The sequence below is a fragment of the Doryrhamphus excisus genome, chromosome 3 (assembly GCF_030265055.1).
Source record: "Doryrhamphus excisus isolate RoL2022-K1 chromosome 3, RoL_Dexc_1.0, whole genome shotgun sequence".
In the NCBI taxonomy this organism is placed as follows: domain Eukaryota; kingdom Metazoa; phylum Chordata; class Actinopteri; order Syngnathiformes; family Syngnathidae; genus Doryrhamphus; species Doryrhamphus excisus.
Window position 1 is genome coordinate 26295089 of NC_080468.1, and position 27865 is coordinate 26322953.

General features: G+C 43.2%; 2 protein-coding genes across 3 annotated transcripts; one reads left to right on the forward strand and one right to left on the reverse strand.

Annotated features, from left to right (window-relative positions):
• The first annotated feature begins 1921 nt into the window (after positions 1-1921).
• ajuba (ajuba LIM protein) lies at positions 1922-12890 on the forward strand. The gene is made up of 9 exons (XM_058067004.1): positions 1922-2254; positions 2340-4194; positions 8448-8549; positions 8619-8686; positions 9892-9954; positions 11377-11507; positions 11591-11642; positions 11723-11791; positions 11861-12890. The coding sequence occupies exons 2-9, from the start codon at positions 2748-2750 to the stop codon at positions 11966-11968; spliced, it is 2040 nt and encodes a 679-aa protein (XP_057922987.1). The 5' UTR covers positions 1922-2254; positions 2340-2747; the 3' UTR covers positions 11969-12890.
• On the reverse strand, positions 12345-27708 carry acin1b (apoptotic chromatin condensation inducer 1b). Of its 2 annotated transcripts, none has more exons than XM_058067002.1 (17): positions 27535-27708; positions 25589-25654; positions 25394-25505; positions 25197-25264; positions 24037-25122; positions 23851-23924; positions 21239-21359; positions 18429-18474; positions 18200-18348; positions 17979-18128; positions 17743-17905; positions 16565-16710; positions 16368-16475; positions 16182-16289; positions 14664-15003; positions 13548-13648; positions 12345-13296 (listed from the first exon to the last, which is right to left on the reverse strand). In XM_058067002.1, the coding sequence occupies exons 1-17, from the start codon at positions 27667-27669 to the stop codon at positions 12970-12972; spliced, it is 3300 nt and encodes a 1099-aa protein (XP_057922985.1). In that variant the 5' UTR covers positions 27670-27708; the 3' UTR covers positions 12345-12969. The 2 variants fall into 2 exon arrangements, with proteins under 2 accessions (XP_057922985.1, XP_057922986.1); XM_058067003.1 differs by having other exon boundaries at positions 13548-13645; positions 27535-27707.
• Positions 27709-27865: the final 157 nt, after the last annotated feature.

Sequence of the window (27865 nt, forward strand, 5' to 3'; positions counted from 1 at the left end):
TTAAAGGGTTAATTACTTACTCTAAAGTTATTGTTTTAATTAAATGCACACATATAACATGATATACATGTGCACCACATACCCAATAAATTGTGATGTTTCCAGCAGCAACTCTCCTGGAAAACTATACACGTTTATAACAATTGGGTGGTTAGATGACTCATTGGACATTTATACATGACTATTTTGCCGGAAGCGATGTACACAAAGCACAAAAGCCTCTACAAACTATTTTTCTGTGTGCAAGTGGTTTCTCCAACACAAAGCCCAGAAGAATTCCTCAGCTTTTTAGACAAGTTCCCACTCGCAGGCGGCGGTGAAGGCAAATGGCTGCACGAGACAGGGGTTCAATCTGGAGTGGAGGGGGGCCACCATGGCAGGTGTGTGTAAAAAAAATAGTGTAAAAATGTATACATGTGTGGAAAAGGTTATAAAGCTATCTCTAAAGCTTTTGGGACTCTAGCAAACAACAGTGGGAGCCATTATCCACAAATGGAGCCAGGCAACAACATCTGTCTGTCTGTCAGCAGCATCCAAAGAGTTCCAAGACCAAACCACTGCTGAACAAAAAAAACATACCTTAAAATCAATTTAGCAATTTGGAGTCCTTGTGTGGTGATGATAGGCTACAATCAATATATATCAGGAAGGGGGCAAACACTTTTTTAATTTATTTTCTAAGATATATATATATTTTTTTTTGAGACTGCTTAAAACGCTTGAGTGAAACGCCAGTCATTTCATTCAGGTCAAACAACACTTAACAAAGGTTAACTTCACATTGTGACAAACATAGACATTTATTTGTTCAATCTGTTCTTTTAAACCACCAATGGTAATGGTAATATATTTTTCCTATATTTTATAGTTACAAAAAAAGTATACTTTGGATTTGAAGAGGGCCAGCACCTTTGCTGTACGAGTGCCGGCTCAAAGTCCTGCTCTGAGGCTGCCTGCCTTGGCCTGGATGTTTGTTCTAGACTGGATCATCCTTGGAGAACTCAGACGTGACGACAAAAATGGGGGGAGAGCACTAAGTCGCCTCACTCCTCTGCTGTGTGCTTCCGCACATTCCACAGGCTGCTGGTACAATAAAGTAGTGCCGTTGCCTTCACAACACAGAATAGAATGTCGGCGCTTTAGGGATGTTTTGGAGACATTAACTCGCGCAAATGCATTTACATTTTTGTGCATTTTAATGAATTCAACCACAATGACACAAAATAATAGGATAACTTTTCAGTGGAATGTCTTTAGTGTTTATGGCGGATACTTTGTAATGCATTTTCTCGCGATAACAGTGCAGGTGTTCTCCCTGAAGGTCACACTATTATTTACCCTATTAAGGCTAACTCGACTTCAATTGTGGATATCTTAGAAGAAAATTGCCATATTTACAGTTTTTTGGTGGCATGTTGAGTCCTTTAACTTCACAACTTAAATTCACAACTTTGCAGCTAAGAAAGCGGCATTTTTAGCGTTTCTTTATGATAAATAGTGCTTATATGTCTTGGCTGAATGTTGAGTTTGGATAACTAAACGGTTATGGCTGGAGGAAAGGTGTCCCGGCTGGCTGCCTGGCTGGAGGGGGGGTGAGGGGGTGGAGGAGGGGGCCAAGCCGCCGTTGACTGATAAAGGAACCCAGGGAAGGGTCAGGCTGGACTGCGAGAGGACGCTGAGTAACGGTCCCGGCTTGGTGCTGCCTTCAAACTAAAAGAGTCTGTGATTTCCAGCGTACAAAAATTACATGTGTATCACTAAGAGCGAGGGTTATAGAATAAAGAGAACTTTGTATTTTAGTTAGAATGCGATCAAGTAAGGGTTTGTCATTGATTTCTTTCATACATTTGCAAAGCTCTAGTCAAGGGGTGTTTTACTTTGAAAAACCAATGACGGAAAAAGTTATCATGTCAGGGTTTACTTGATTGTTATAAAAAGGGGGAGGTAATTATTTAGGGGAAGAAAGAAAGAAACAAAGTTGTCGACCATGCAATGCGCACGGAGAGGAATTTTATTTATATGGAGGAACTCTTTTAATACGGATACGCCGCTTCGTGCACAACCACAGAGGGGTTTTTTTCTCTAAAAGAATTGTCCCGAACTTCTCCGTTAAAATCGCACCGGACGGGATTTGAAAAGAGGTAATGATACACCGACGGACTCAAGAGAAGAAGGCTTGTTTCTGGAGGTCAAATTCACTTTTGATTTCTTTTCGCGATTGGGCTTTTATTGTGGGATGAATGGCAGAAGTCTGGTGAGTCGTTCACACGCACGGATTTGTTGTCTTCTCTCCCTTGGGGGACACATGAAGTATATTTTTTGTTTTTTTTTCCTTTGAGGGGGGAGCATCTAATCCGAGAAGATCACAGGAGATTTTAATTTAAAGGGTGCTTTTATTTAGAAAGAGTGAGACTATGCAGATGTGGAAGGTCCACAAAGGACCGCTTTAGTGTCCTCGATGTATGCTTCTTCTCTAGCCTGCCTGGACTCCTTCAATGGTCCAAATGGATTCTACCTGGATGGTCTACATGATGTCAAACAGCAGATGACTCAGGATTAAGTCATGTAACAGCCATGGAATGGTCTTATTTATCTGGTTTTCTATTTGTTTAGTGTGTGTACATATGAGCATATGTGTACATATGGGACTTTCAGGCCAGTTTTAGCATCAGAGTAGAAAAAAAAGCAGTGGATTTGAATGTTTTTATGCTCCTCTTGCTTAATTTGTAGCTACAGCGCTTCACGTCATGGATCGACCGATAAGTAAGTTGTTAGAGAAGCTGAAGCTCACAGACTCGGGCAGCGTCAAATTCAATGGGTCCAAGAAAAAGCAGGACACAGCCAGTAACTCCAACAACAACAGCAACGGCAACACTGGCATCTCTGGGGGTGGCGGTGGTGGGGGAAGTCTGCCACCCAGCTCCACAGCAACCTCGCCCTCCAGACCAGGCCAGTTCTCCACCACAAGCGACGCTCCAGCAACCGGAAGACTGGGAATGACCCCGCAGAGTGGACCCCCAGATGGCGAGCAACTAATTCACCCATCCACCCTGGCCCCCCTGAGGCGTCGCTCCCCCCAGCAGAGGGCCTCCTGCTACCTGGGAGAAGGTGTGGACTCCCAAATGAGGCGAGAATCCGGCCTGGGTCCAGAGTGTGATGTATTTGGATCCAAGTCGTCCTTGAATCAGCGCCGTTACTCCTTGGAGCTCCAGCAGCTGGTCAGAAGACAGCAACTCCTCTCCCCGCCGCCATACCCAGCCAACCCCGCCAGCTACGGGTCTGCTTCCAGGACCAATGGAGGGATGGCAGAGTCCGGCTACATCTCAGAACCAGAAAGGCACAAGCGTCTTTCTCTCCAGGAGGCGTTGTTCTACAAGCGCCTGAGCACAGGTAGTGAACCGTGGGAAAGCACCAGACCCGCTTCTCTTTCTCACACGCCGCACCGTCCATCTGATGTCAGCGGCGGGGTCAATGGCGGCGTCGGAGGAGGCTTCTTCTATCCTCCATGTCCAACTCTGAGCCCATGCTCGTCTTTCAGTCTCCAGGAGTCTGTGCTGGTCAGCCCCAGGTCCAGCTTTGCCTCCAGCACCGCGAGCGGTGGTGGCGGCGGAGGCAGTCCCATGGGGAGCCGTTGTAGCAGTAACCGGACCAGCGGCATCAGTCTGGGCTACGACTCTCGCTACTCCACCTCTGGAGGCCTTCCACTGCAGCAGCAATCCCCCTCCATGCAGACAGGGGGCATTGCAGCTGGATATGGTGCTCCAGGAAGGGCTGCCGTGACCCCCGTCGAGGCCTGGACACAATACCTGGATGGGGGGATGCGTCAAGGTGATAGCCGACACTCATACCCTCCTGCTGTCGGAAGTCCAGCTGCTGCATGCTACCAGGCCGGCCCAGAATGGTGGGACGAGCAGAGGGCAGGAGCTAGAGGCAAAGATGTGGGGGTGGTAGGAGACAAGACCCGCTACTCAGACCTGCCCGGTACACGCTACCAAGAAGAGCTGACCCGGCTTCTTCTAAGAGACGCAGCATTAGAAGGAGATGGTCTTCTGGAGGGCCTGATGCTGAAGGAAAACGCTCTGGCCCTCACGGCTCTGTCCAAACCCAGCACGGCGCTGGGGCCATCATCAGCCGGGGGGCCGGTCAAGGCTCAGGAGGAAGTTGGGGCAGCAGAGAACCGGCAGGAATTCTTTGGTGAGATCCTACACATCCATTCATTCATTCATTTTCTACCGCTTTTCCTCACGAGGGTCGCGGGGCGTGCTGGAGCCTATCCCAGCTGTCTTCGGGCGTGAGGCAGGGTACACCCTGGACTGGTCGCCAGCCAATCACAGGGCACATATAGACAAACAACCATTCACACTCACATTCATACCTATGGACAATTTGGAGTCGCCAATTAACCTAGCATGTTTTTGGAATGTGGGAGGAAACCGGAGTACCCGGAGAAAACCCACGCATGCACGAGGAGAACATGCAAACTCCACACAGAGATGGCCGAGGGTGGAATTGAACCCTGGTCTTCTAGCTCCTAACCACTAGACCGCCGTGCCGCCCTCCTACACATCCATTACTTTTGAAAAGTACAAGTAAACTACAAAGCAAATATATGAAACAGAAATATATATATATTTTTTAACCATTAATTTTTTCAAAATTCCTGATTTAAAAAAAAAATAATAATAATGATAAAGAAAACTGGAGTAGGGGCTAATGGTAGACTTTCTCCTCAGGAACCTTTAACACAAAGTAAAAAGTCACATTTTTGGTGCATGCTTTGAATGGGAAAAAGTAGTGCCATCTGTTGGAAAAAAAATACAAAAATGTCTGACTTTTTCCACAGTGAACTCAAAACACAAAACAGTAAAAGTTGGGGGGGCAAGTAGCGCTATCTGGTGGACCAAAAATCTGATAGTAAATTGAACTCTATTCTACTGTTGTTTGCAACAGATGTTGGTTTTCCAACGCTGCTACTATCAGGCACAGTTTGGGACTGGGGCAAAGTTTGTTTTTTAAGCCCTGAGAAACAAGGATTCTTCAAAGTCCCCGATAATTGAAAGAGGCTGCCATCGGAAAAGGGTCCGTTGTTAAGACTTTTTTCCACAGGAAACACGAACAGACAAAACCGTTAAAGGTGACAAATATTTGCTGCCTGCTTTGAAGGAGCGAAGGAGATAAGCACCATCTTGCGAACAGACAACAAAAGTGAAAGCCGTTTTTGACGTTTTTTGGTCGTTAGCTAGAATACTAGTAAAGCAAAGTCAGTAATTTCAGTGGAAATTATGTTTTTTACCCGGGTAATGTAGATGGAAATGTGTCTATAGTTCTTAAAATCCCTGGTAAATGATAACATGTTGAAGAAGAATGGTGTAGTGGTACCGCCATAGGATTGCTATGATGTGCGGTGATGTGTTCATCCACTTCCTGCCGTGGTGTTGTTGTTATTATTAGCATTATGCTGGATGTCAGCCGGGTGGAGATTTTGCATGTAAATGAAAGGGCTTGCATGATGATGATGATGACGATGATAATGGTTGCAAGGATAGAGTAGTAGTTGGAAGCATGCATGGATCTTTTGGAACCTGCATCGACACGCAGGCTTGGAGCAAACATTTGATGCTGGAGAACTTATCCAGACAAGTTGAAGATGAAGCAGTATTACAAAGACGCTCTTACACAAATTGCATGGTTGAATTTAAACTCTGCAGTGAGTCATGGTGTTATGGTGGCTGGAGGAATATGTGTGTTTCTTTGTGGCAGGGTGTGTTTTCCTTTGGTGACTTCAGGCCACAGTCATGCCCTGCAGTGTGTGTGTGTGTGTGTGTGTGTGTTTTTCTACCATGGCGTGTGCAGGGGCGGTGTGCTGTAGCCTGTTTTTTTTGCTCAGGTATGCGTTCCCGCAGGGGACATACAACATTGTACAGCTCAGCTATCAGGGAAGAATAAACGTGCAACAAGGCAGCCATAACATGCAAGTCCTTGTACATAAATTTTATCTTTTTAAATACACAACAACTGGTTTGGCTGCGGAACCCATCATCACCCCTTAATGACAAGTGGTGAATGAATTTTCAATTCAAACCTCTCATATCTTACGTTTTAAGGCGCAGGATCTGTTCAGCAGCATTCACAGGCATTGGGTCATTACATTATTATTATTATTATTATTATTATTATTACATTACATTATTTTTTGGTTTGTAAACGACCCTGAGATGGGTCAATGATTGGCAGCAACATTAACTTTCATGCATTTCAGCTTGTAAAACACATTATTTTGCTGAATGCTTTGACAAGGATGCATTAGCGCCACCTGGTGTAAATTTTTCTTCATTATGAACAAATGTTAGTAACATTTTAGGCTACTTTATGGTAATGGTTTTATTTCATTTGGACATGCATCAGATTACAATTGAGTGCATCACATAATCAGTTCACAGTTCCACATGTCCAAAAGGAGTAGGAAGAAGCAAAGCTTATTAAATCCTACCCCTCCATCTGGTACTTTTACAATCAGTAACTGTTACATTTGTTCACTTCCTGCTTTCCATAATACAGTTTAAGGTTTTTTTTTTTTATTTTTTTTAATAATGCACCTCATACCGAAGTACGAAGTGATATGACCATCCAATGACATAATGGTTACCATAGTAACTGTCAATATAGTGATATGTATAGCACATCATGACTGGTTCAAGACTCTTCATCCTTGTATTTAGCTGCTTGTATTGTTTCTTGAATTGGCTCATCGTTGTGCATTGTTTGAGGTCCTTACTCAATCCATTCCATAGTTTGATTCCACATACTGAAAAGCTATGGCTTTTTAACGTAGTCCTAGCATATAAGTGTTTCAAATTTAGTTCTTCTCTGAGATCATATTTCTCCTCTCTTGTAGAGAAGTATTGGATGACATTTTAGGTAATTGGTTGTTTTTAGCCATATGCATTATTTTAGCTGTTAAAAAAAAATTAACTAGTATTTGTGATTTTAGAAATAAGGAGTTAGTATGTTCTCTGGCGGCATTATGAATTATCCTTACTGACTTTTTTTGCAGTACATTTAGCAAGTGGAAGATTGCTTTTATAGTTATCTCATATTTCCACACAATAAGTAAGATATGGTAGAACCATATACCATTTTTTTTATATTTTAAATATCCTCTGTCAAATTTGCTTGAAAATGGAAACACTAAATGGTTAAGGGATTGAAACTTTGAATCTCAGCAGCAGCAAGGCGGGTTATTTAAAGACTGCAGCTTTCTGGTTTAGGGCTCGGCGGTGCCAATTTCTAACTGCCGTTGCAGCGCAAGCACAGGAATGCTTGATTTGTGTGGCACTCCCTCAGCCACATTAGAAAGGAGGGAAAAAAAATGTGGGCAGATCCTGGAATAGATCACAGGGAACAGGACGTCCACACCGCCGCTGTGCATTTAGTACCCCAGTGCCTTTTACTTCCCCTTTTGGACTCATTTGTATTCGTTTGGAAAGTACAGAAAAGATAATAGCAAAGGCTGACTGACCTAATTATGGTTTTTCTTGTATTATCCCATTTGTCAGCACGACAGTGAATCATGCCCCGCATAGGTAGGCCGGATTATTATTGCTCTGCTGAACTACTTCCCCATTTCTCAACCGATTCCAGTGTCCAAATGTTCGGTTTATTCAGAACAAATGTCACATTTCCCTAATTGCTACATTTTCCCAGGCAAAAAGGTCAGTTGAGATAAATGGGGATTCTTATTCCAACAAACATCCACAACATACATTCCATTCACCCTTAGAAATTTTTATTTTTTCACAAATTTCTTTCATTTTTTTATTTTTACAGAATGAGTATGTGGTAAACAACACTCTTATTTTGAAGGCCAGAAGTGTGTTGAGAATGTCTGTTGATGGTCAAGAGGAGCTGGGTGCAAGAATAAACGCGCCTCTCGTCCTCATTTCACTCAGATGTCGCACAACATGAGCAAAACGCTCATTTGCATCAACAAGCGGTAAAACGCAACATGGTGTTAACACACTCATACAGCCTGAGTCGTACCCACACAGCATGCTTTGCTAAACTAAGGCCCTGTCCACATGGGAGCTTTCCTGAGATTTTCATTTTTTTAAAAGTCGGATGAGTAAATAATTGCATCAAGACAGGAACCAATCACTGAGTGAAAATGATGTAACACAATGGGGTTCATAACAGCACTATTATGTGGTGTATTTGTCAGAATAAAGAGGAAAAAAGGCTTCTCTGTTGCTAGGCGGGATTCCCCTTTAATGTCAGCATCCTGGGTGTGAAAATCCCCCGTGTGGTGCGAACGAGCGTCTTTACAAGCGTCGACACTTTAGATCGGATTTCACAGCTCGCGTCCCCTTTTTGGAAGGCGTCGTAAAGGGCAGGGAGACCAGACGGGGCGAGCAGCTACACACTCCTCTTATACATGCTTTTTGTGGCAGGGACCTGCGTCAAGTGCGGGAAAGGCGTGTATGGGGCCGACAATGCCTGCCAGGCTTTGGACAACCTTTACCATACTCGATGCTTCACCTGCGTGTCCTGTGGTGAGTGGACCCTCCTTCCAAAAACAAGTCAGATAGGACTGTATAAAAGTATCCATCTCTTTCTAACAGGACGCACCTTGAGGAACAAGGACTTCTACAACGTCAATGGCTCGGTGTATTGCAAGGAGGATTATATGGTAAGATATAGCTCAGACAGGGGTGTCCAAAGGGCGGCCCGAGGGCCATTTGCGACCGTGTCCTGCGGCACATTCTAAAAAATATTATGTAAGAAGAAAATTTTTTAACAGTAATTTTACAAGCATGATGATGTTGTCAATAAACAGTCTTAATTTTTAATTATGAGAATAACATAGTATTATTGCTACTTAAATGACATATTTCATCACAGCATTGTTTACTCTTGCAACACTTTATTCTTGTGACTTTTGTTAAGGTAAGACTTTTTTCCATTTTGACTTCAGCAGTTTTTTCTGTTTGCTTTTTTTTGGTAAAAAGGTTTCGTAATTCAGACTTTGCTGCCATAATATTTTTACCTTCTTCTAACAATATAACTTTTTTTCCAAAAACTTTTCTTTTTTTTGGTCTCATATTACTACTAATTTTTTCTTCGCATTTCAACTCTGTTATTAAAGTGAAGTAACTTTTTCCATGTACTCTATTAGAAATATTAAAGAAACAATTTTGTAGTAGGAATTGGTAGTATTATTGGAAAAAAACAAAATCTGAGATTTCGAGAGTAACGTCATAAATTCAAGAGACAAAAACTTATGATGAGAATATTTGTAAATTTATGAGAAAATCGTAATATGTGTCAGAGGGAAAATAGAGGAAGAAAACTTTCCTCTTGCTTTTTAATGTGGCAGCAGAACAGCAGTGGAGCATTTAGCATTTAGATTAGCATGGCTACCCTGCGTAAGGCCAACGGTCACGTAAATTCCCACTTTTCTTAGCTGTCTCGGGTAATGCCTGTATCATAAAGTTACATGTTTGTTCTTATAAATGGAAGACAGGTTTCTTCTCGTAAATTGATGACTTTATTTATTTCGTTCTTTTTTTGTGTCCCTAATACTCCATTGGAATTATCGTATTTTCCGCACTAAAAGGCACACTTAAAAGCCTATAATTTTCTCAAAAATTGAAGGCGCACCTGAGTTCCAAAATCTGTAATGTAAATTACAGATTGTAATGTAAATGTTATTGTGATTTTGGTAAGCAAATCACTAGATTGAGTGTCGGACCTACAATGCTGAGATGCGTTTTTCTTTAAATCCTTTCATTTTCTAGTATGTGGCCTCATCGGTAAAAGTTTGAACACCCCTGATCTGAGGCTATTTTTCCCCAGTTGATTATTCTAATCACCCTATTCTGGTCTGCCATACAGTTTTCAGGATTCCAGGCGGCTGCTGAGAAGTGCAGCGTGTGTGGACACCTCATTCTGGAACAGGTGAGTAGTGGGAACACACGGTGGAACCTGGGTTAGCGTTAGCCCTGGTTAGCATGTTTTTCAGTTCAAACGTTGAAAACTGAAAATGTTGCCTCTGTTTACATGCATATTCGAGTTAGCAGACAATATAGCACCCCTCTTGTGTTACACTGTGTGAGTCCAACATTTTCTCACTAAACGTCCTTCGCTTCTAACAAAGAAGCTAGCTTGCTACAGAAGTCAGCGTTTGACTCCAAAAATGTGAACGGAAAACATTTTATATAGAAATACAGGCTTAAAACAATTCCCAACCCGTATATAAATGAGGAATGAAAGGGATACTCTTACCGTCATTAAAGATGTGAGCGTTGCCAAAGACTATGTGGTAGCGAGACACCATACTGACACCATCTTCCTGGTTTGCCATGAGTTACAATCACTATTTGCTCCAGTTTTGTGTGTGTACATGGTGTGATGCATGAAAACAAGATTATTGGAAAGCACAGAAAGCTTACTCAGTGTCAGACATTATGACAATAATGCTTCTATCATGTCTCCAACCTGCTTGAATTTAGCTAGCTAGCTGGACTGGTCTCCAGCCAATCACAGGGCACTTTGGCAAACAACCATTCACACTCACATTCTTAACTATGGACATTTTGGAGTCGCTAATTGCATGTTTTTGGAATGTGGGAGGAAACTGGAATATCCAGAGAAAACCCACGCAGGACTTAGATGATTTCTTGTGGGACAAAATGGATTCGGTTAGCGTCTGACCTTCTGGAAGGAATTAATGATGCTAACCAAGGTTCCACGGTACCTCAGAGTCACTTGGGACTTGCGGTGACGTCCTTCCTTCTCTGGTTTCCCACGGCAGACTTCCACTGGAATGTTTCCCCTCTGTTTTTATCACAAACAAAGACATTTAGGGGGTGAAGTCTTTGACCATATTAGAGCATGCTAACTGATATGGAGATACTTGGAAATCGAAATTGGACTAGAAAGCTTCCATGTTATAGTATATTTTTTTAAAGGGGACCTATTATGCTTTTTCCACTTCTGACCTATACACGTAGTTGTATTCTTGTGATAAACGATGCTAATGTTTCAGATAATGAGGTTTGAGCATTTGGAAGTGAGCCTTGAAAGAAGTTTGGAATGGCTCAAAACGCTCTGTTTCAAAAGGCGTGGTAAAACTGCCGCTTTGTGATGTAACACAGGAGGGGAGTTACTTGTACTGTATATAAACTCTCTGCCCTCCTCCAATGCTTAAGCTACTTACCATTGAACGGGTGCATGCAAAAACCAAGGTTCCACTGTATCACAGTTTTCTTGACTCTGCTCCCTTTAGTGATTGGTATGGTGTACCTACAATCCAACAAAATACAATACATGACTTTTGTGATATCTTTCGTAGTAATATATTAAGCTTCCTTACCTTAGATCTTGCAAGCTCTGGGGAACTCCTACCATCCCGGATGTTTCCGCTGCGTGGTGTGTGCCAAGGCGCTGGATGGCGTGCCCTTCACCGTGGACCAGCACAGCCATATCTACTGCGTGGCTGACTATAACAAGTGGGAGCACTGACTAAATTTAAAGGGGAAAAAATCTAACCTTTTGTACACAGTTTCTAAGAAATGTTCCGTTCATTTTGCAGGACCTTTGCTCCAAAGTGTGCGGCCTGTTTGCAACCCATCTTACCAACTGAGGTGAGACTTTTGTTGTCAAAATAAAATATAATGTACGGGGGAAAGAAAACATCTTCAGTGAATTTTCCTTTGCATCTCAGGGCAGTGAAGAGATCCTCAGGGTTGTGTCCATGAATAAGGACTACCACTTTGAGTGTTACCACTGTGAGGTGAGTATTTTTGTCTTTTGTTGTTTTTTTTGCTGACCTCACTTTATCCGCCACTCCACCCTTTTGCAGGAGTGTGGCAAGCAGCTCTCCGATAAGCCCGGCTCACAGTGCTTCCCGCTGGACTCCCATCTCCTGTGCCACCCGTGTCACATGAGCAGAGTGTGCAGCACACACTGAGGAACATCCTTTCTCTTTTTAAATTTCTCAGCATGTAACTGCTGATATTAAGACATTCCCACAGCTCTTTGACTTGAATCTGCCCCCTTTCCCCGACATAGTGCCACCTGCTGTTCTTCTGTACCATGGGTTATAAAGGGAACAGGAAAGACTACTGCTCAGTTGCTGTAGAAGAACAAGAAATCCTGCTAAACTCTGTACATATTTTTTTTTAAATAGCAAACATTTTGCACTTAACTTACTGTAAGAGATTTGTAAGGTAAATTTGGAGGACAATTTCTGTATTCTGTAATAAATTGTGTTGACTAGTTGATTAAATTGACAGCTTTCTATAAAAATAGTGACCCCCCCTAATAATTAGTATGATGACCAAACACATCATTTTACATTTATTAATTTCTTTTATGGAACTTGCAATACATTCAGTACTTGCAGGAAGGACGAAAAAAATCAACTAAGAATAAAATGTTAATAAAATGGAATTCTATTAGAAGACAAACCATTTGAATATAGATATGATTAACAGGTGAGTCCATTCATGGGGATGATCACATCCAGCATAGAAATGACTTTCCATCACACCTTGCTAAATTACACTTGTGTTTAGACCGTGGTTTGTTTGCTTTCACAATACAGCAGCCCGTAAAGCTGTGTTAAAATGTAAAAAGGAAAAATACGATAAAATAAAACAACCCTCGCTAATCTGAAAGTGAGTGAAACACTAAAACTGATCTGAGGACAGGATATCTATTTTGGACTTTATGGGAGGAATAAACTGCAGAACCACAGAACTTTGAGGGGAAAGAAAAAAAGAAAAAAAATGCAGCCTCCCAAACCTCAAGAGAACACTGCCCCCCCTCCATCTTTCTTCAACAGATGCCAGTTAAAAGCACAACATATGAAGGGGGAGTCTGCCCTCCAGTGGGGAGACAATGAAACACTTCAACAGGAAGCGGACTAAAGGGGACAATTAAAGTGAGCAGCTTGTGAGGCGTCCCCCTTCAGCGGCGCCTGTCTCTGGTGTCGCTCCGGCTACGAGATCGCCACCCAGCTGTGGTTCCTGCCGTGGGTCGCCCGGGACGACGATCGCCTTCCCTCCTCCTCTCCCCGTCTGCGCTCCAGCCTCGTTCCTTGTCTCGGTCGGCATCGGCTCCTCGCCCGCTTGCTCCCCTGCTGCTCGTCATGGCGCTGCCACCTTCTTTCTCCCGGGCTTTTAGCCTCTCCTTCCTCTCCTCTTCCCGCCTTTTTTCCTCTTCTTCCTTTTTCTCCTTGAGCCGTCGCTCACGCTCCTTTTGGCGCTCGCCACGCTCCAGCAGCCTCTGCACAGCCTGGTAGGACAACGTAAAGATGTGTTTGTATTAAGAGTAATAATAATGGATGTGATGTTCCCGTGCTTTCCAAGGCAGTGAACCCATTTTTCATTCACTCAGCCACACATTGGTGGTAAGCTACATCTGTCGTCACAGCTGCCCTGGGGCAGTCTTGACGGAAACATGGCTGCCAAAAATGCCTACGGCTTCTCCGACCACCACAGAACAATCCATTGTGGGCAGTAGTGGGACAATAATCTAACACTAACCTGTTCTTCAGTGAGGGGGAGCCAGTATATACAAGGCGCTGCTTTGGTCTTGAGGAACAAGTCGTCTAGGAGCTTTGCAGGAGCCTCTTCTCCCTTCTCTGCTGGTGAAAAACACACTTCCCCATCAGCAACATCACCTAAACACTTTTCAATTAGCTCTTTCAATACTGTATTTCAGGGGTCGGGAACCTTTTTGGCTACAAGAGCCATGAAGACCAGATATTTTAAAATGTGTATCTGTGAGAGCCATATACATTTTTTAAACATTGAATGCAATAAAATGTGTGCATTTTTATGTAAGACCAACAGTTTTAGATATAATGGGCTCTAATTACGTAGACCAGGCACACTACCCCACGCCAAGGGGGTGTGGCCAGCACACTTTCGTGAGCAGCGCAGTGTCCAATAATAAATCAAATACTTGCTGCCATTAATGCAACTTCTGCTGCTGCATGGTTTTGCACCGTACTCGGTATATTTCATTCTTTTGGCCATCTTTGCCAGAAGGCTTGCTTCTGCAGCTTTAGCTTGGTGACTATTTGACTAAAGGAGGAAAGTTTACATTTACATCTTAATGACCGAGGTACACTACCGCATTACCCAGTAATAATCGAGTTTTGGTGTTTGACCTGGAAAATATCATCAGGAAAGATAGATATGGTCGGCCGTATTGCAGTAGAAAATAGATGGACGGATTAAAATGCATAAGAAAGTTGTTGATTTTTAATATTTTTAACAGTGATTTCTGTGATGGTTTACTTTAAAATGTTAGCAAAAATGCATTTTTATTGTGGTAAATGCTTGAGAGCCAGATACAGTCATCAAAAGAGCCCTACCTGGCTCCCGAGCCATAGGTTCCCTACCTCTGCTGTATTTGTTTATTATAACTCCTATACCCACTATATTAGGAAATATCATAGAAATCATAGTTAGGAAGCATTTTGGGGCATGTGACCAATCACAGTGGAGTGGGCGTACCCAAAGGTGGTCTATAGGTGGAATAATTTAACATAATGTTTTGGTGGTTCAGCTGGAATAGGTAGAGATTCTGCAAAATCCCAAAAGTTATCTGTGCTGGTTATTGTGTGAAGCTGCTCTATCTTCTTTAGGTCTTACCCTTCTTCTCAGTCCTCCTCTCCTTACTCTTTGCCCTCTCCCGTCTCCTCCGCTCTCTGTCACGGGACCTGGAGCGTCGCTCCGCCTCTCCCGGCTTTGCAAATTCCCGAATCTTGTCGCGGTCCCACTCACGCTCCCCGCGAGCCCGTTCTCGACGCTCCATTTCACGTTGGCGCTCGGCCCACAGGTCCCGCACGCCTGTCGCTCCTCGCTCACGATCTCGCTCCTTTTCCTTGTCTCGTTCGGGCATGAGAGGGGGCAGCCGGATCTGGGGAGGGGCCAGCTGAGGCAATTGGTGCTCCTCTTGATTTGGCTTCAGGATACCTTTGTGAAAGTCCACCTTAATGGGAGAGAAGACCAAAAGGATGGTAATGGCTTTAATTGGAGAATACAGTAAAGAAATGTGATTAACCACACCCTAAAAATACACATTTTTAATACTCTAATCAACCCTATATTATGCCTCTCAGCCATCACCAAATGGCAGACCATGGTCCAGATACAGGTCTGTGACCAATTAAAGTTAATGGGGAATATAACAATCACATTGCACGCTGCAGGTAATTATTTATTTAATTATTACGTAATAATTTCAGCCATGACCGTTAACATGACAGCAAGCGTGGTGATGTTACTCAAAATGAGGCAATGAAATCGTTTGTTTACATGCCGGGAATGATCCATCGCTTTCAAAAATCAAACAATGCAGATCATCATTTAAGCAAAAGATGCAACATAAAATAATTTACAATGTAAAGCAGAGAAAATAAATCTGCAAATACAGTCCCAATACAGTACAGTACAAATCCCTCGTAAAATCCCAGTTCGATCATCACTCCCTGACTATATCACAGCTTTTTTGTGATCGACTACGACCTATTAGTCCAAAATATGCATATTTAAGCTAATTTTATGTATTCTTCGACTAAATAAAGGGTTTAAGCATAAACATTGTTAAATGGAGGAAAATAAAAGGCCTGGTATACGGACTATACTGTAGAGTAAGTTACACAGCAGAAAGTATCTTAGCTTTTGTGTGATTTATAAGAACTTCTATGTAAACTCCATAATGACTTCTATCATACAGTGTTTTCTATTACAAAATGACTTCTATCACACAGTATTTTCTATTACAATATAGTACAGTATGTTTATTACATTTGGTTATATGAGTGTAAAAGTGATGATGTGGTGTTATTTCATGTCTACAGGGTTCTTAAGTTAAAACATATTTAGAGGGTTTTACAGGTTTTCTATGCTCCAAGTACAACAATATTCTATTTAATTCCGATATCACAGAAATTATCTTATCAAGATGGGGTCTGGACCAATGAACAGTGATAAATGAGGGATTACTGTTACTGTGTACAAGAAAGTGAATGCCAAACCAAAAATAATTTATATTTAATGGTTAATAAATATGTGATTATACAAACTTAACCTTGTATGCATGTTGGAAATAAATGAAACCATTACAAATTGGCAGCGATCGACTGTGTGTGTGTAAGCCATGGTTACCTCATCCTGTTCACAGAAATCCACACTAAGCACTTTGGGATTGCTCTGAGGCCATTTGACTCCATGCAGAGCAGCTCTGGTGGCCACTGCCTCTTCTGTCGTAGCATACTAGGAGGGGCAGCACATGACAATAAGCAAAGACAAATATCAAGTGTCCTTTGGTGAGAATGACAGTTTTGGGCTTACTGTGACATAGCAGTGTGACTTGATTTTGTCAATCCAGAAGCCTTCCTCCACCACGTTGCCAGTTTGGTTTAGCAGCTCTTTGAGTTGGCCCAAAGTGAACGGCCGGACCTGTGGATCAAACAAAACAGACTTTAAAAATACAGTTGGACACCGAGCAGGTCATAAAGACTTCTTTCACTGGTCTGAACCAAACCCACCAAGTTGGTCACATGGATGATGTTGGAGAGTTTGCCGCGTGGCGGTGAGGGCTGCCTAGTGGATCGTACAGGGTCGTCTATAGTGACAGACACTCCAGACCTCTGTTGACTGATGGAGCGACGTACCAAACTGTCACTGGGGGAAACTGAGGAGTGACACATGAATGGAAAGCTTAAAAAGACTATTATGCAAAAGTCCCTTTTAAAGTAATGTTCTCAGAGTAATGCACTTTTGGAGGCTGATTGTAAGCACCAAACATCAGAAATATTTATCATCTTAGACGCTAAATTTTGGCCTAAATTAACCAGAGAGTATGTTAACTGAGGTTCCACTGTATTTGTAAAGAGTACAAAATAACACGTCTTGGCGACAGCACATGCAGTCAAACTGCAGCAGCATAAGATAATAAGGTAATTAATGTTTGTTTCAAGGTAGAGATGCTCCAATCAATATTGATCGATTTCCGTGGAAAAGCATGTGATCAGCACATGCCGATAAACACCTTTTCAAAACTGATCACAAAAGGCGACCACCTCTTGCTAGTACTATTGCAGCCTTTCACGATGCCTGTGTGCAGCGTAGTATTTTGATCTAGCAGCTTAGAGTAGCATCCCCCTCCCACTTTTCTTTAAACTACAGCGTCAAACGTACCTGCCATTTGTGAGAGAGATATAAAATGAAAAACAAAAAATGCCACAAAAAAATATCTCACGAGGTTAGCACGTTAAAAAGCTCTTAATTAATACGGCACTTGAACAACAAAAACTTCACAGTTTTTTCCTCACAGTTCACAGTTCAGCCTCAATCCAATTGCAGCTAACAGGCCATGCTGGACCCTCGACCATGTGAAAGAAAGCTAAGCAAATAACCCCCAAAAAGAGGTGAATTACCATGACTAGATGAGCAGCCATTAGATGGAAGACATTGGGAAGTTCTATTAGAGCGCCACCAGTCGAGCAGCCAAGTGTACTAGCATTAGTAAGGGTCAATATAAAAAGCATGCAGTGACAAAATAAAATGCATTCATATTGACATTTAAACTGTCTAAATTCCAGCATCAAGGCTAGACTTCCAATAAGCTACAATGGTACCTCTAAAACTTACTTTTAACATTTATTGTTGAAATATAGTACAACACAGACCTTTAAACATCCAAAGTGAAGTTCTGAGTTGGTACCTTTCTTTGGCTCAGCATCAGGCTTATCACACGTCTCATCAGAAAGTCTTTTCTTAGATTTGTCTGTGGGGGTCATGTGCTGCGTTTCTTGCTCAGCTATCTCTCCCTCCTCCTCCTCTTTCATATCTCCCTGCCCATTCTCCTGGTTGTCCCCTGGGACCACCTAGGGAGGAGGTGCACACAGTCAAATGGCTGTCAAAGACTTGCTTGTTATTATTTTTCCCCTGCTCCCTCACTTGTGTGACCGTGCGACGAATCTTGAGGCCTTTGTCCTGGTCACCCTGGCCACTGTCTTGGTTGTCCTCATCCCCGGACATCTGCAACTCCTCTGGGTGCAGCAAGTCAACCACGGCCTCCTGAGCTACTTTGATATCTGGGATTAAAGACTTCAGAACAAAGACACAAAGAGGGAAGGATTGAGACATAGAAACATTTTATTTTACTCAAAGAAACCCACCTTGAGTGAGTCAGTAGTGATGCTGATGGATGGCTTCTTGGAAGTGACTGCTGTGCTGGAGCCCCAACGTCTCTTCCTCCCTGCCACAGCTACGGCGTCGGGGTCTCCCCCTCCTCCATCGGTTGTAGTGCTGGGGAAAGTCTTGCTGTCTACAGAGGGGGCAAAAATATATCACCAGGGGGGAAAACATGGCACAATCTGGAAGGACATTCAGGTTTCGGACACCTACTGGTCAAAGAGATTTTACGAGCAGCAAAAGCCTTTGGAGTGGTGCTCTGGAAAGAAAGGGGGAGACAAAAAAATACAGAAACCCCAAAAGGAGCGAGGGTGAGATGAGAACTGACAGTGCATAACCCAAACGGGCAACAGCAGGTCAAACAAGGTAAGTGGCGAGGAAGGATTTGGGGGCTAAAATAAGGATTTAAAAAAATAAAGTAGTATGTTTTCCTGCTCCAAATGTACCACACTGATGAGATCCCACGTGTTGCACCTCTGCTAAAAGATCCACAGATAACACTGACAGACTACATGATGTGCTGTATGTATGAAGACTAAGCAAACAGAGAATACAGCGTCTGTGTTTGAATGGGTCTATTTATATACGTCATATTTATGACGTGAGTGCGTTTATATTATGCATCCTATGTTCTTCATTAACATTACTCAGGCTTTTATCATTTGGTCATTAAAATATTACTAACTAAAACACAGTGGTGGTTCTTTCAGTGTTCTATGAAGCAGAGGTGAAAAACACTAGAGACTCCTTTAGGCTGACAAAAGGGAACTATCTTATCTATAAATAAACTGCTGGAGCTGCAGTGTATATTTATGTTTTAGCACTACTATTCCACTATCAAATTACAAAAACTGTACAAGACACTGATGTGATTTACAATGTGCAACAAATGTTAATTTGTCTAGCAATTACTCCTTTGCAAAGCTATACATTTTACATGGTGAAAAGTTATTGCCGGGTACCATGACACCTGATTTCCTTACTGGACTACGGGCCCAACCGCACGACTCTGTGTACTGTATCTAGGCAACAAGGATCCAATCGGGGAAGGCAGAGGAGTGAGGACATGCCTCGATTTGACTGTGCAGGAACTGATCACTGGGATGGCTTTTTGTCTTTGAAGGGGGTTGGGGGCACGTTTCCTGATCGACTTGTTGACAAAGTCTCATTTCACAGGCAGTCTGTGATTAAGAGGGCATCAGGATGAGGTTCACTTTAAATGTCCAGGTGAGATATAAATCCATTTCGTCATCAGTCTTTCTAAAAGTCATTTGCTGTCCTGTGGCTTCTAGGCTTGAACAGCTGTTGCAAAATCAATCTTAAGCCTTTAAATGACGTGGTGAATTGATTTTGAATTGTAATCCAGGAGGTATTTAAAGTCCCATCACTTAGTTTGCAGGATGCCAGAAGTGCCAAGTTGTGGGTGTAAACGTGTCACAGATGCAAAAATGAATCAACACAAAAAGAGCCGTTGAGAGAGGGATATTGATGGTGACACACCCAGTGAGTCATGTTCGAGACCACCAATGAGGCGGCAGCAGGAGAAGGTGGTGATAAGCTAAGCATTTGTGACCATATCTAACATGTCCTTAAAGTTATGTCCATTTTCAAAGTCTCTCAGGGGTGTTCATTCCTTGTAGAGCAGCGTCTTCCAAAAAAAAAAAGTTTCATATCATGGCAAATAGTTTCAAGTACATCCACTGCATTTGGAAATATGTCCAGTGTAATTATACTACCCCGCAGGAGGGGGGTAGTATGAGATTGGAGGCGTGTTTTACAGTCACATCTGTCGTCATCCTCAAAATGGCCAGAGAGAAGGAAGGGAGGCGATTCATGTGATACACACCTTCCCCTTCTCCCCACCGTCATTCACCAGCATCACAAAGTACAGTCCAGTTCAGATCAGCAAGCAGCTTCCAACCCCTGAGGCAAGGTTACCATGACAACCAGGGCTGCAGTTACCATGGCTGCCACTCCTGCCGGTGGTGGTCTGACGGCAGCTCCAGTTGCTGCTGGCTCAGCGTGTCACTGGAGGGCTTACAGGCTTTATTCAGTGCCATGAAGGGGAGGGGGTAGACTCTGGGCCTAACTCAGGTACCAGCGATGCACTCAAGCATATCGGGACAGGAGTTGTAGGAGGAGTAGGAGAAGTGGAGGTGGTGTTGGTGGTGGCGGTGGTAGTAGTACGCAGCTTGTACCATTAGGGGCAATGGAAGAGGCATGGGCACCTTCATAACAAAGCAATCAATGTGGATTTAAAACAACAATCACACCATAAATGTATATTATGTATATAAGAGAGAAGCGTTCATGAGGGGATACAAAAGGCTAAAGATTGAAGGAGGAGGCCAGAGAAAAGGGGGAGACAGTGAGAGGAAGAAAGAGGCAAGAAACAAGCCATGTTGTATCATAACACAAAACCACTCATTAAATTCTTAAAATGTCATGAAAGGAATACAAGCTACATTTGCCAAACAACAAAACAAGCATGTGTTGCAGGCTCAAAACTAACTTAGCAAAATATTTCATGCCAAACATGTAACTACGCAATTGTGGAAAAAAATAACCTGCACTCAAGTGGGGATGATATTTATTGCCCATTTTGCCCTTCTTCCAACCCAGATGAGCACATCGATGAATGGGAGGCATGCACTGCAGGGCGGCAAGATGATCTAAATGAACACTGTTAAAGCTGAGGTCCAATGGCATCAGCACTTTTGAGCCCAAATAGGCAAGCAATGTGCGAGAGATGAGGATAGTTATGAATAATTAGTTGCATTAGACAAAGAATTACCACCACACCCAACTCCAACACAAACCTATAGGAAAAACTATAATACTCCAATTGCATTGCCTGTTACAGAATTACCACTAAAAGCAAATGGATCAGGTTGCGTTGGGTTTGAGTGAGTAAAGCATCTACTATTCATGCTTGGATGTGAATGATGATGCAAGGTTAGTTGGAGACTGCGACTACCCCCCCTCCCCCAAAGCCCATCAACCCGCTCTCTCGATTAACTTACCTCCTCTGGGTGGTCCTCGATGTTGACTTCCTCAGCCCCCGATGCCAGCTGCTGGGCCACAGGGATCTCCAAGTCTGGGTCAGCCTCTGACACCGCAGCCAGGCTGGGCTCGGACACCTCTCTGTAGGGTGAGGAGACGGAGGAAAGAACAAAAAGAGAAACTAAAATGTACGTGTGTGTGATCTTCAAACTACACACATTAACACCTTAAAAGTTGGTGGAGGGAGACCATTTCAAAACAGCACAAACCCATAACCAAGTCAGAGAACTGTAATGTGATTGCTCCTCGCCACATTTGTAAAATAAATCCATACAAAGACTCCTGCTGTGTGTGTGACAGCAGAGATGAAATTGTATAGCCACTATTATCCATGTAGGAGAGATGTATCTCCAAGTGTCTTTAGCTGTGCTCTGGTGCTAGATAGAAAATACACCCCCACTACAAATATGATACTTGCGAAACAAAAAATTGACAAAAAAAAACAGATTAAAGCATCTGGACAGATTACCTGTAGTGTAAATGCAGTTTAAAGGCCCAGGGTAGCTCACAGCCGCAATCACAGCAGGACTGTTGTAAGGTCTCAGGGGACAGAAAGAGTCCGAGTGCCAGGTGGGACAATTAACTAATACCACAAGGCCCCAACCACACACAGTCAACAGATGTCTAGTATAATGATCTCCCTTGACTACAATACAATGCCACAAATACAGAATGTAATAATGTGGGAGGGGAGATCCCGTTTCTGTAGTAGGCCATTTATGTCTCTCAACAGGGGTCAAAATAGCCGTTTATTATTATCACGGAAACACGAAATCATATGTCCATGAGCTATTAAACACTACATACTACTTTCAGTGCTATTTTTGGCACCGATCGAAGAGGAAAGCAAACCTCTTGTATTTTCTTCACCGAATAAAAAGACACACTGCGCCATTCCCACATGTTCACACCGATAACCCCCACTTTTTAAGTATACGCAAACGTCGTAGATCCCTGCTAACAGTAATTAAAATACAAGCGATCACGTTGCGTAAAACGACCATGGGGAATGGACACAATGAGAAACCTCTGCCCATTCTTACCCGTTCTTGTTTCCTTCGGAGACCATTCTAATTGATCTGGAAGAGGATTCCGGCGACGGCAAACAATGTTGCTTTCGAGGTTTTCACTTGAATACGTGGATGCCGCAGTTGTCTTTACTCCAGAATAGCTAATTACTGCGTCGGTATCGAGGATGCAATGTGGGCATGGCAGCCATGTTGGCTAGTGAACGCCGTGTCGGAGGGGGAAAAACGGACAATCTTCCGGTTTGATTTTCAGAATAAAAGTCATTATAACGCAAGCGATTCCTAGTCATTTTAATGTTAAAATGTTTAAGTGTTTAAAAACATTTCGTGTAATAATTTCAGTAATAGAAATGCGTATTACAAGAGTGTGCTGGTATTAGCAACGTGCGGAAATTACATAAAATATAACACAACACAGACTAGACGTGGGTGGGGTGACGAGTTGGGGGCGGGCCAACAGAGAATCTGTTATGGGGCTGCCCCAGCATATGCCTGACAAGAAATAGAACATGCGATAATACTCAGCGGAGTTATCAAGAGGTTTACATTAGATTTAAGTTTCACGACTGTTGTGTTTTTAAATGAGCCCTTAAATTGTACCATGTAAAATACAAAACAAACCTCGTAATACATTAGTTTTGGTCAGGCATGCAAACAAAAACAGTATGAATGTACTGTACAATGGCTCATATAAAGGTCAAAGTTTTCACCTACAATATCTATAAACCAGTGCAAGAATTACTTATTTTCAGGTGTGAAATGTGTATAAGAATTAGGGTGACCTTATTTTCATTACCCCAAACCAGGGCAAAGCCCGTCAATGAAATAATCAAGTGATACTTGAAGTTGACTTAAGTGTGCCTTATGATTTCAGTACATTTATAGTATGCCTCCTCTGTATGGATAGACAAATGGTTATATTACAACATACTGTATAATGTAGAACCAAAGATACAAATTAAAACCAATATTTTTGGAATTTTTTTTCAATATTTTTGTCCTTGAAAGTTGCAAGAAGTTGATTTTCAACCAACACTGGGGTTGAAATGTGCGACGTTAACTCGACATGCGAGTTGGTGGGTTAACTCCCTGCATACGTTTTTCTTTTTTGGGCTTTTTGTGGATTTTGCCAGAAAGGCACTCACCCGGCAACCTCTCAGGGATTGTCACATGCAGCGAGTGTCCTACTGCCGGTCAATTTAATGGCCCAATGAAAAACAATGAAAACCTGGACATTTTCATCACATACGTAAAACAAAAAAACCCCAGAACAGCCAGGCTAGGATGTGAAAACAGCACATGTCCTGGGAAAACAGGACATTTGACCACCCTGGTCATGGTTTAACTGAATTTGTTTTGGCTCTTGTGGTGATGGTATTCTTCAAAGGCACTGAAAGAAATCGCTGACTGCTCCTGTAGTGTCTAAGTCAAATGTATGCAATAATTTGTTTATGTTTTAGTCCATGTGTACATAGTGATTGTTGAACATGTTACAGCGATTCTTTGTAGGAGGGGCGTAATTATACTGGGGTTTTGTTACAGACCTTTTTAGGAGGCGACCCTTCTGTGAACCCTTCCCCTTTGTCTCATCATTTTCTTCTTGTCCTTGGTCAGCTTTCTGTGGTGACACACATTGAATTGCAAATAAGAGTACTTGCGCTTTAAAACATACAGTAAAATTGGCAGCCCAGGCAGTTGCCAGATCTTTTTTTATTTGCTTGATCACTAACCTTGAGCTGCCTCGCACGGTGAGATTGAACCCTCACTGGTGGTGATGATGATGAGGAGCTTGAAGAGGAGTCCGATTGTGAGTCTGTGTCAGATGAGGAGCCTGCATCTCGAGTTTCGGTCGGAGCAGTCGTGAAGTTGTCTGCCTGTTTCCCCTTGTCAAGCTCAGTTGTCACCCTTTCTTTGACCTCCTCTTGCTGCTGTTTGCTTTCAACCTCCATCTTCTCTTGCTGCATCTGGAGCACAGACTGACTGGTACCTGCAGAGGTGGCAGACCCTGCCTCTTCTGACTCCATCTTGTGCACCAGCATTGAGAGGGGGCCCGGCCTGCGCTGTGCGAGGGGCTCGGGACTGCTGGAACGGGAGCTTGAATCGGAGTCTTGCCTCTGCCAGGCGGGAGGTGGGAGAGCCTGTGCGGCTTCTGAGCTTTCTCCCTCCTTGTCGTCGGTGTCTGGCGGGCTTTGCTTGGGAGTATCCGGGAGGCGAAACAGGTCCGGAGGTGGCGAGGGAGGAGGTGTTGGGTGGCGTAGTTGCATCAGGTTCTGGTGTGGCTGTGGTGGTGGGATGTGCTGCGGAAGCTGAAGCTTACGTTTGGATCTTGCGGCAGCAGAAGGCACACTGGGCATCTGCGGAGGCTGTGGAGGGGCTCGGTTGTCTTTTCGTGCCTCACCGGTACCAGGCCTCCAATCATCATCGTCCTCACTATCACTGTCATCATCTTCATCACTGTCCTCGTGGACATGATCGCCGGATGCCACACCAGCAGATCGGCTTAGGTGAAGAACAGGGTGAGCTGATCCGGGCTCTCTGGGCGCCACTCCCTCTTTCTCCTGGCCTCTGGACACAGCAGGGGGTAGGCCCTGGCGGTCAGGCTGGCCCAGGACCCGCACCGACAAGGAGGCCACAGCACGTGGAGGTGAAGGGGCTGGTGGCTCCTTGTGTCCCTGAGGAAAAGTGGCCCTCTGACTCTTCGCTCCTGGAGCCTCAGGGGTCTCCTGGTTAAACATCATGCCCTCACCCATCAGAGATCCACCTCCAGCTATCTGTTCTGTCCTGTTGAGTGGCTGCTGGGGCGGCATGGGGTGTTTCTGTTGGGCAAAAAAAATTCAAGTCAGTCTTGACTGTATGCATTCTGGTACAAGTCAATATGTGGGATACAAACCATGTTAGAGACAGAGGAGTAGCTGTCATTGTCTGAGTGGTCTTCATCATCTGCTACAGCTGGACTTTCTAACAGGCAAATAAGAGAGATCTATTGGCATATACAAACTAGCATCTTCACTTGACGTTTAAAGCTAATCAGGTGTCTACTGCAGAATTGGTTTGGTTATAGTGAGAGTGTTTATGAGCTTGTTATACCAGTTTTCTCGTCCTCTCGCTGGGCCTCACTCTCCATCCTTTGGCGGAGAAGTTCCTGTTGCTTGGCCAGGTACTGTTTTATGATGCTATTCTGGCTCATCTCTTCACCAATCTGCCATAAAACACAGAGTAAAACACACAAAAAATGTCAACTTAAAATGCCAAATAGCAAGATAATTTTAATATCCATACAACCTGAGAGTTAGGCTGCCGCTCACTGTGAGAGGAAGATGACTTTTGCAGGTTCTCCAGCATGAGCACCTTCAAGCAAAATACGTTCAAAGTTATCGATCAGATGTTTTGCATACAAACTGCAAGGAATATATGAGGTCTCCAGTGCCAACAATGGACATAGTTTTCTTCTAGATACTTCGGCCTTCCTCCCACATCTCCAAAACATGCATGTTAGCCTAATTGGAGGCCTTAAATTGTCAGCTAGAATAGGCTCTGGCTCACTTGTGACCTCATAAGGACAAGGAGCATATAATGCAATCACAGCTGCACATTGCCATAGTGTTTGGCACAGGGGTCAGCAACCCACATCCCAGAGCCTCTTTGCTGTGGCTCCCTTCGCAATGCTTGAATATTTGTTTTTAAGATATGTATTCCCCCAACGAGTTCTTAATTCTGCACGCATATATGCCTTCGTCTTCTCTGCCTATGATGCTGGCTTATGTATGTGCTTAAGGTGTGGTGAGAAACAACACAAGCTCAACACTTTCTGAACGTAGGTAAACATGGCAATACTTGCTGTATCGAGATTTCCCGGAGCTATTTGACAATTCTAAAAAAGGAATTAGAGACAAAGGAAAAAAACAGTGCGCGTGGGTAAACATATCAGATAAGTTTACATTACGCTACACATACATTTATGTAAGTTTATTGTCAATACTAGCCAGAGTACTTGTCTTTTCTCATCTGAACTATTTTGATACCCAAAATTCCCCCCAAACCTGACAGTCGAAACTGTGGGAGACTCATAATTGGATGTGAGCTCATCACAGCTGTTTGCTGCTATAGTTGAGCTGGAAGAAACTAGGTGTCAAGTCACTGTGCTGCACATCTCTTCAGGAATCAGGTAGTGAGGTTTAACCAAAATGATACTACCTTTACTGTAATAGTTTCAAGTTTTTTCATCTGTTCACTGCACTTCTATGTGTTGTATTCTCTTGTTAGAACTGGTAAAATAAAATTTTTTACATTTTTTTTTTTACATTTTTGAAGTTTTACAACTTGGAAGTTTATAAGTTGTTTTAAACTTATTTTTTGCAGCTCCACACTTCTCACAGTATTGGGATCCTGTTTTGAGTCAGTCTTGCAACATGTCTGTGTGTGGAGTTTACATGTTCTCCTGTTGTATGCGTGGGTCTTATCCGGGTACGTCTTCATCCCCAAAAATATGTTAGGTCAAAAGGGCAAGCGGCATAGAAAAACTGATGGTATACAAAACCGCTATGAAACTAGACTCCAGCAACTGACAATTTACTTGTTTGTGTCGTGTTAAAGAGGGTTCTATAATTCGATTTCATATTTTGAGATGAAATAAGAGCAAAATTGCTACATTTGGCAGCATAAATGTAAAAAGAGGCCATTTTGGTTAGATCTACAGTACTAAGGTCAGCCTGCGTACCCAAAAAAAAGAATGGTACGGTATGGTTTGTTGATGAAAGCCAAGCTCTGTGGCCTTGATACAGTTGAGGCTTTTGCTAAAATGACACTAAAACATGGGCCCGGATTACATAAGACATGAATTACACATAAAAAAGTGTTTATGTTGCTACGCGCGCCCCCGTCGCTTTTAATTTGCACACGAGAGCGCGGTCACGTACAGGCCTCGACTTGACAGGTGCACACAACAACAGTGTGCAACACGGTGCCACAACTAGTTACCCAGTCAGCCATTAAACTAGCTTCCTGCTTAGCTTCTTTTACCACAAACACAAAAACTCGAGTGTTTATATGTCATTTCATGCGCCATGACACTTTGTGTGCTGTATTCCCTTCCCGCTTCCGAGCCCCCCCCTCCAAAACACACACACACACGCACGCATACACACCATTAACCCCCCAACCCACCCCCACATTCTAAACTTGTCCAGACTCGACACAAGCCGTCCATAACAAGTCTCCCCAATACTCACCCCTTTCAGTCGCTGAATGAGTTTGTTTTTTGCTCCGCTCTTGGGGAGGTTTCTATGCTCCAGCGCGGCTTTCAAATCCGCGACACGGAGCGATTGTAAAGGTTGTCCATCAAGCGTAATATCCTCGTCCGCCATTTTGCTCCCTTTGCTTGTCTAAAGTACTCCCGACAAGCCGTCGTTACTGCTGCTGCTCGGCGTCATAGTTCGGCACTTTCCGGAAAACTTCGGCAAAGCCTTAAAAAAACAGCTACAGCTCCTTTTTTATCGGCCCTCAGCCTACTGTAAAACATACAATCAAGCCATTATTAATTATTGCACTATTTTTTGTCGT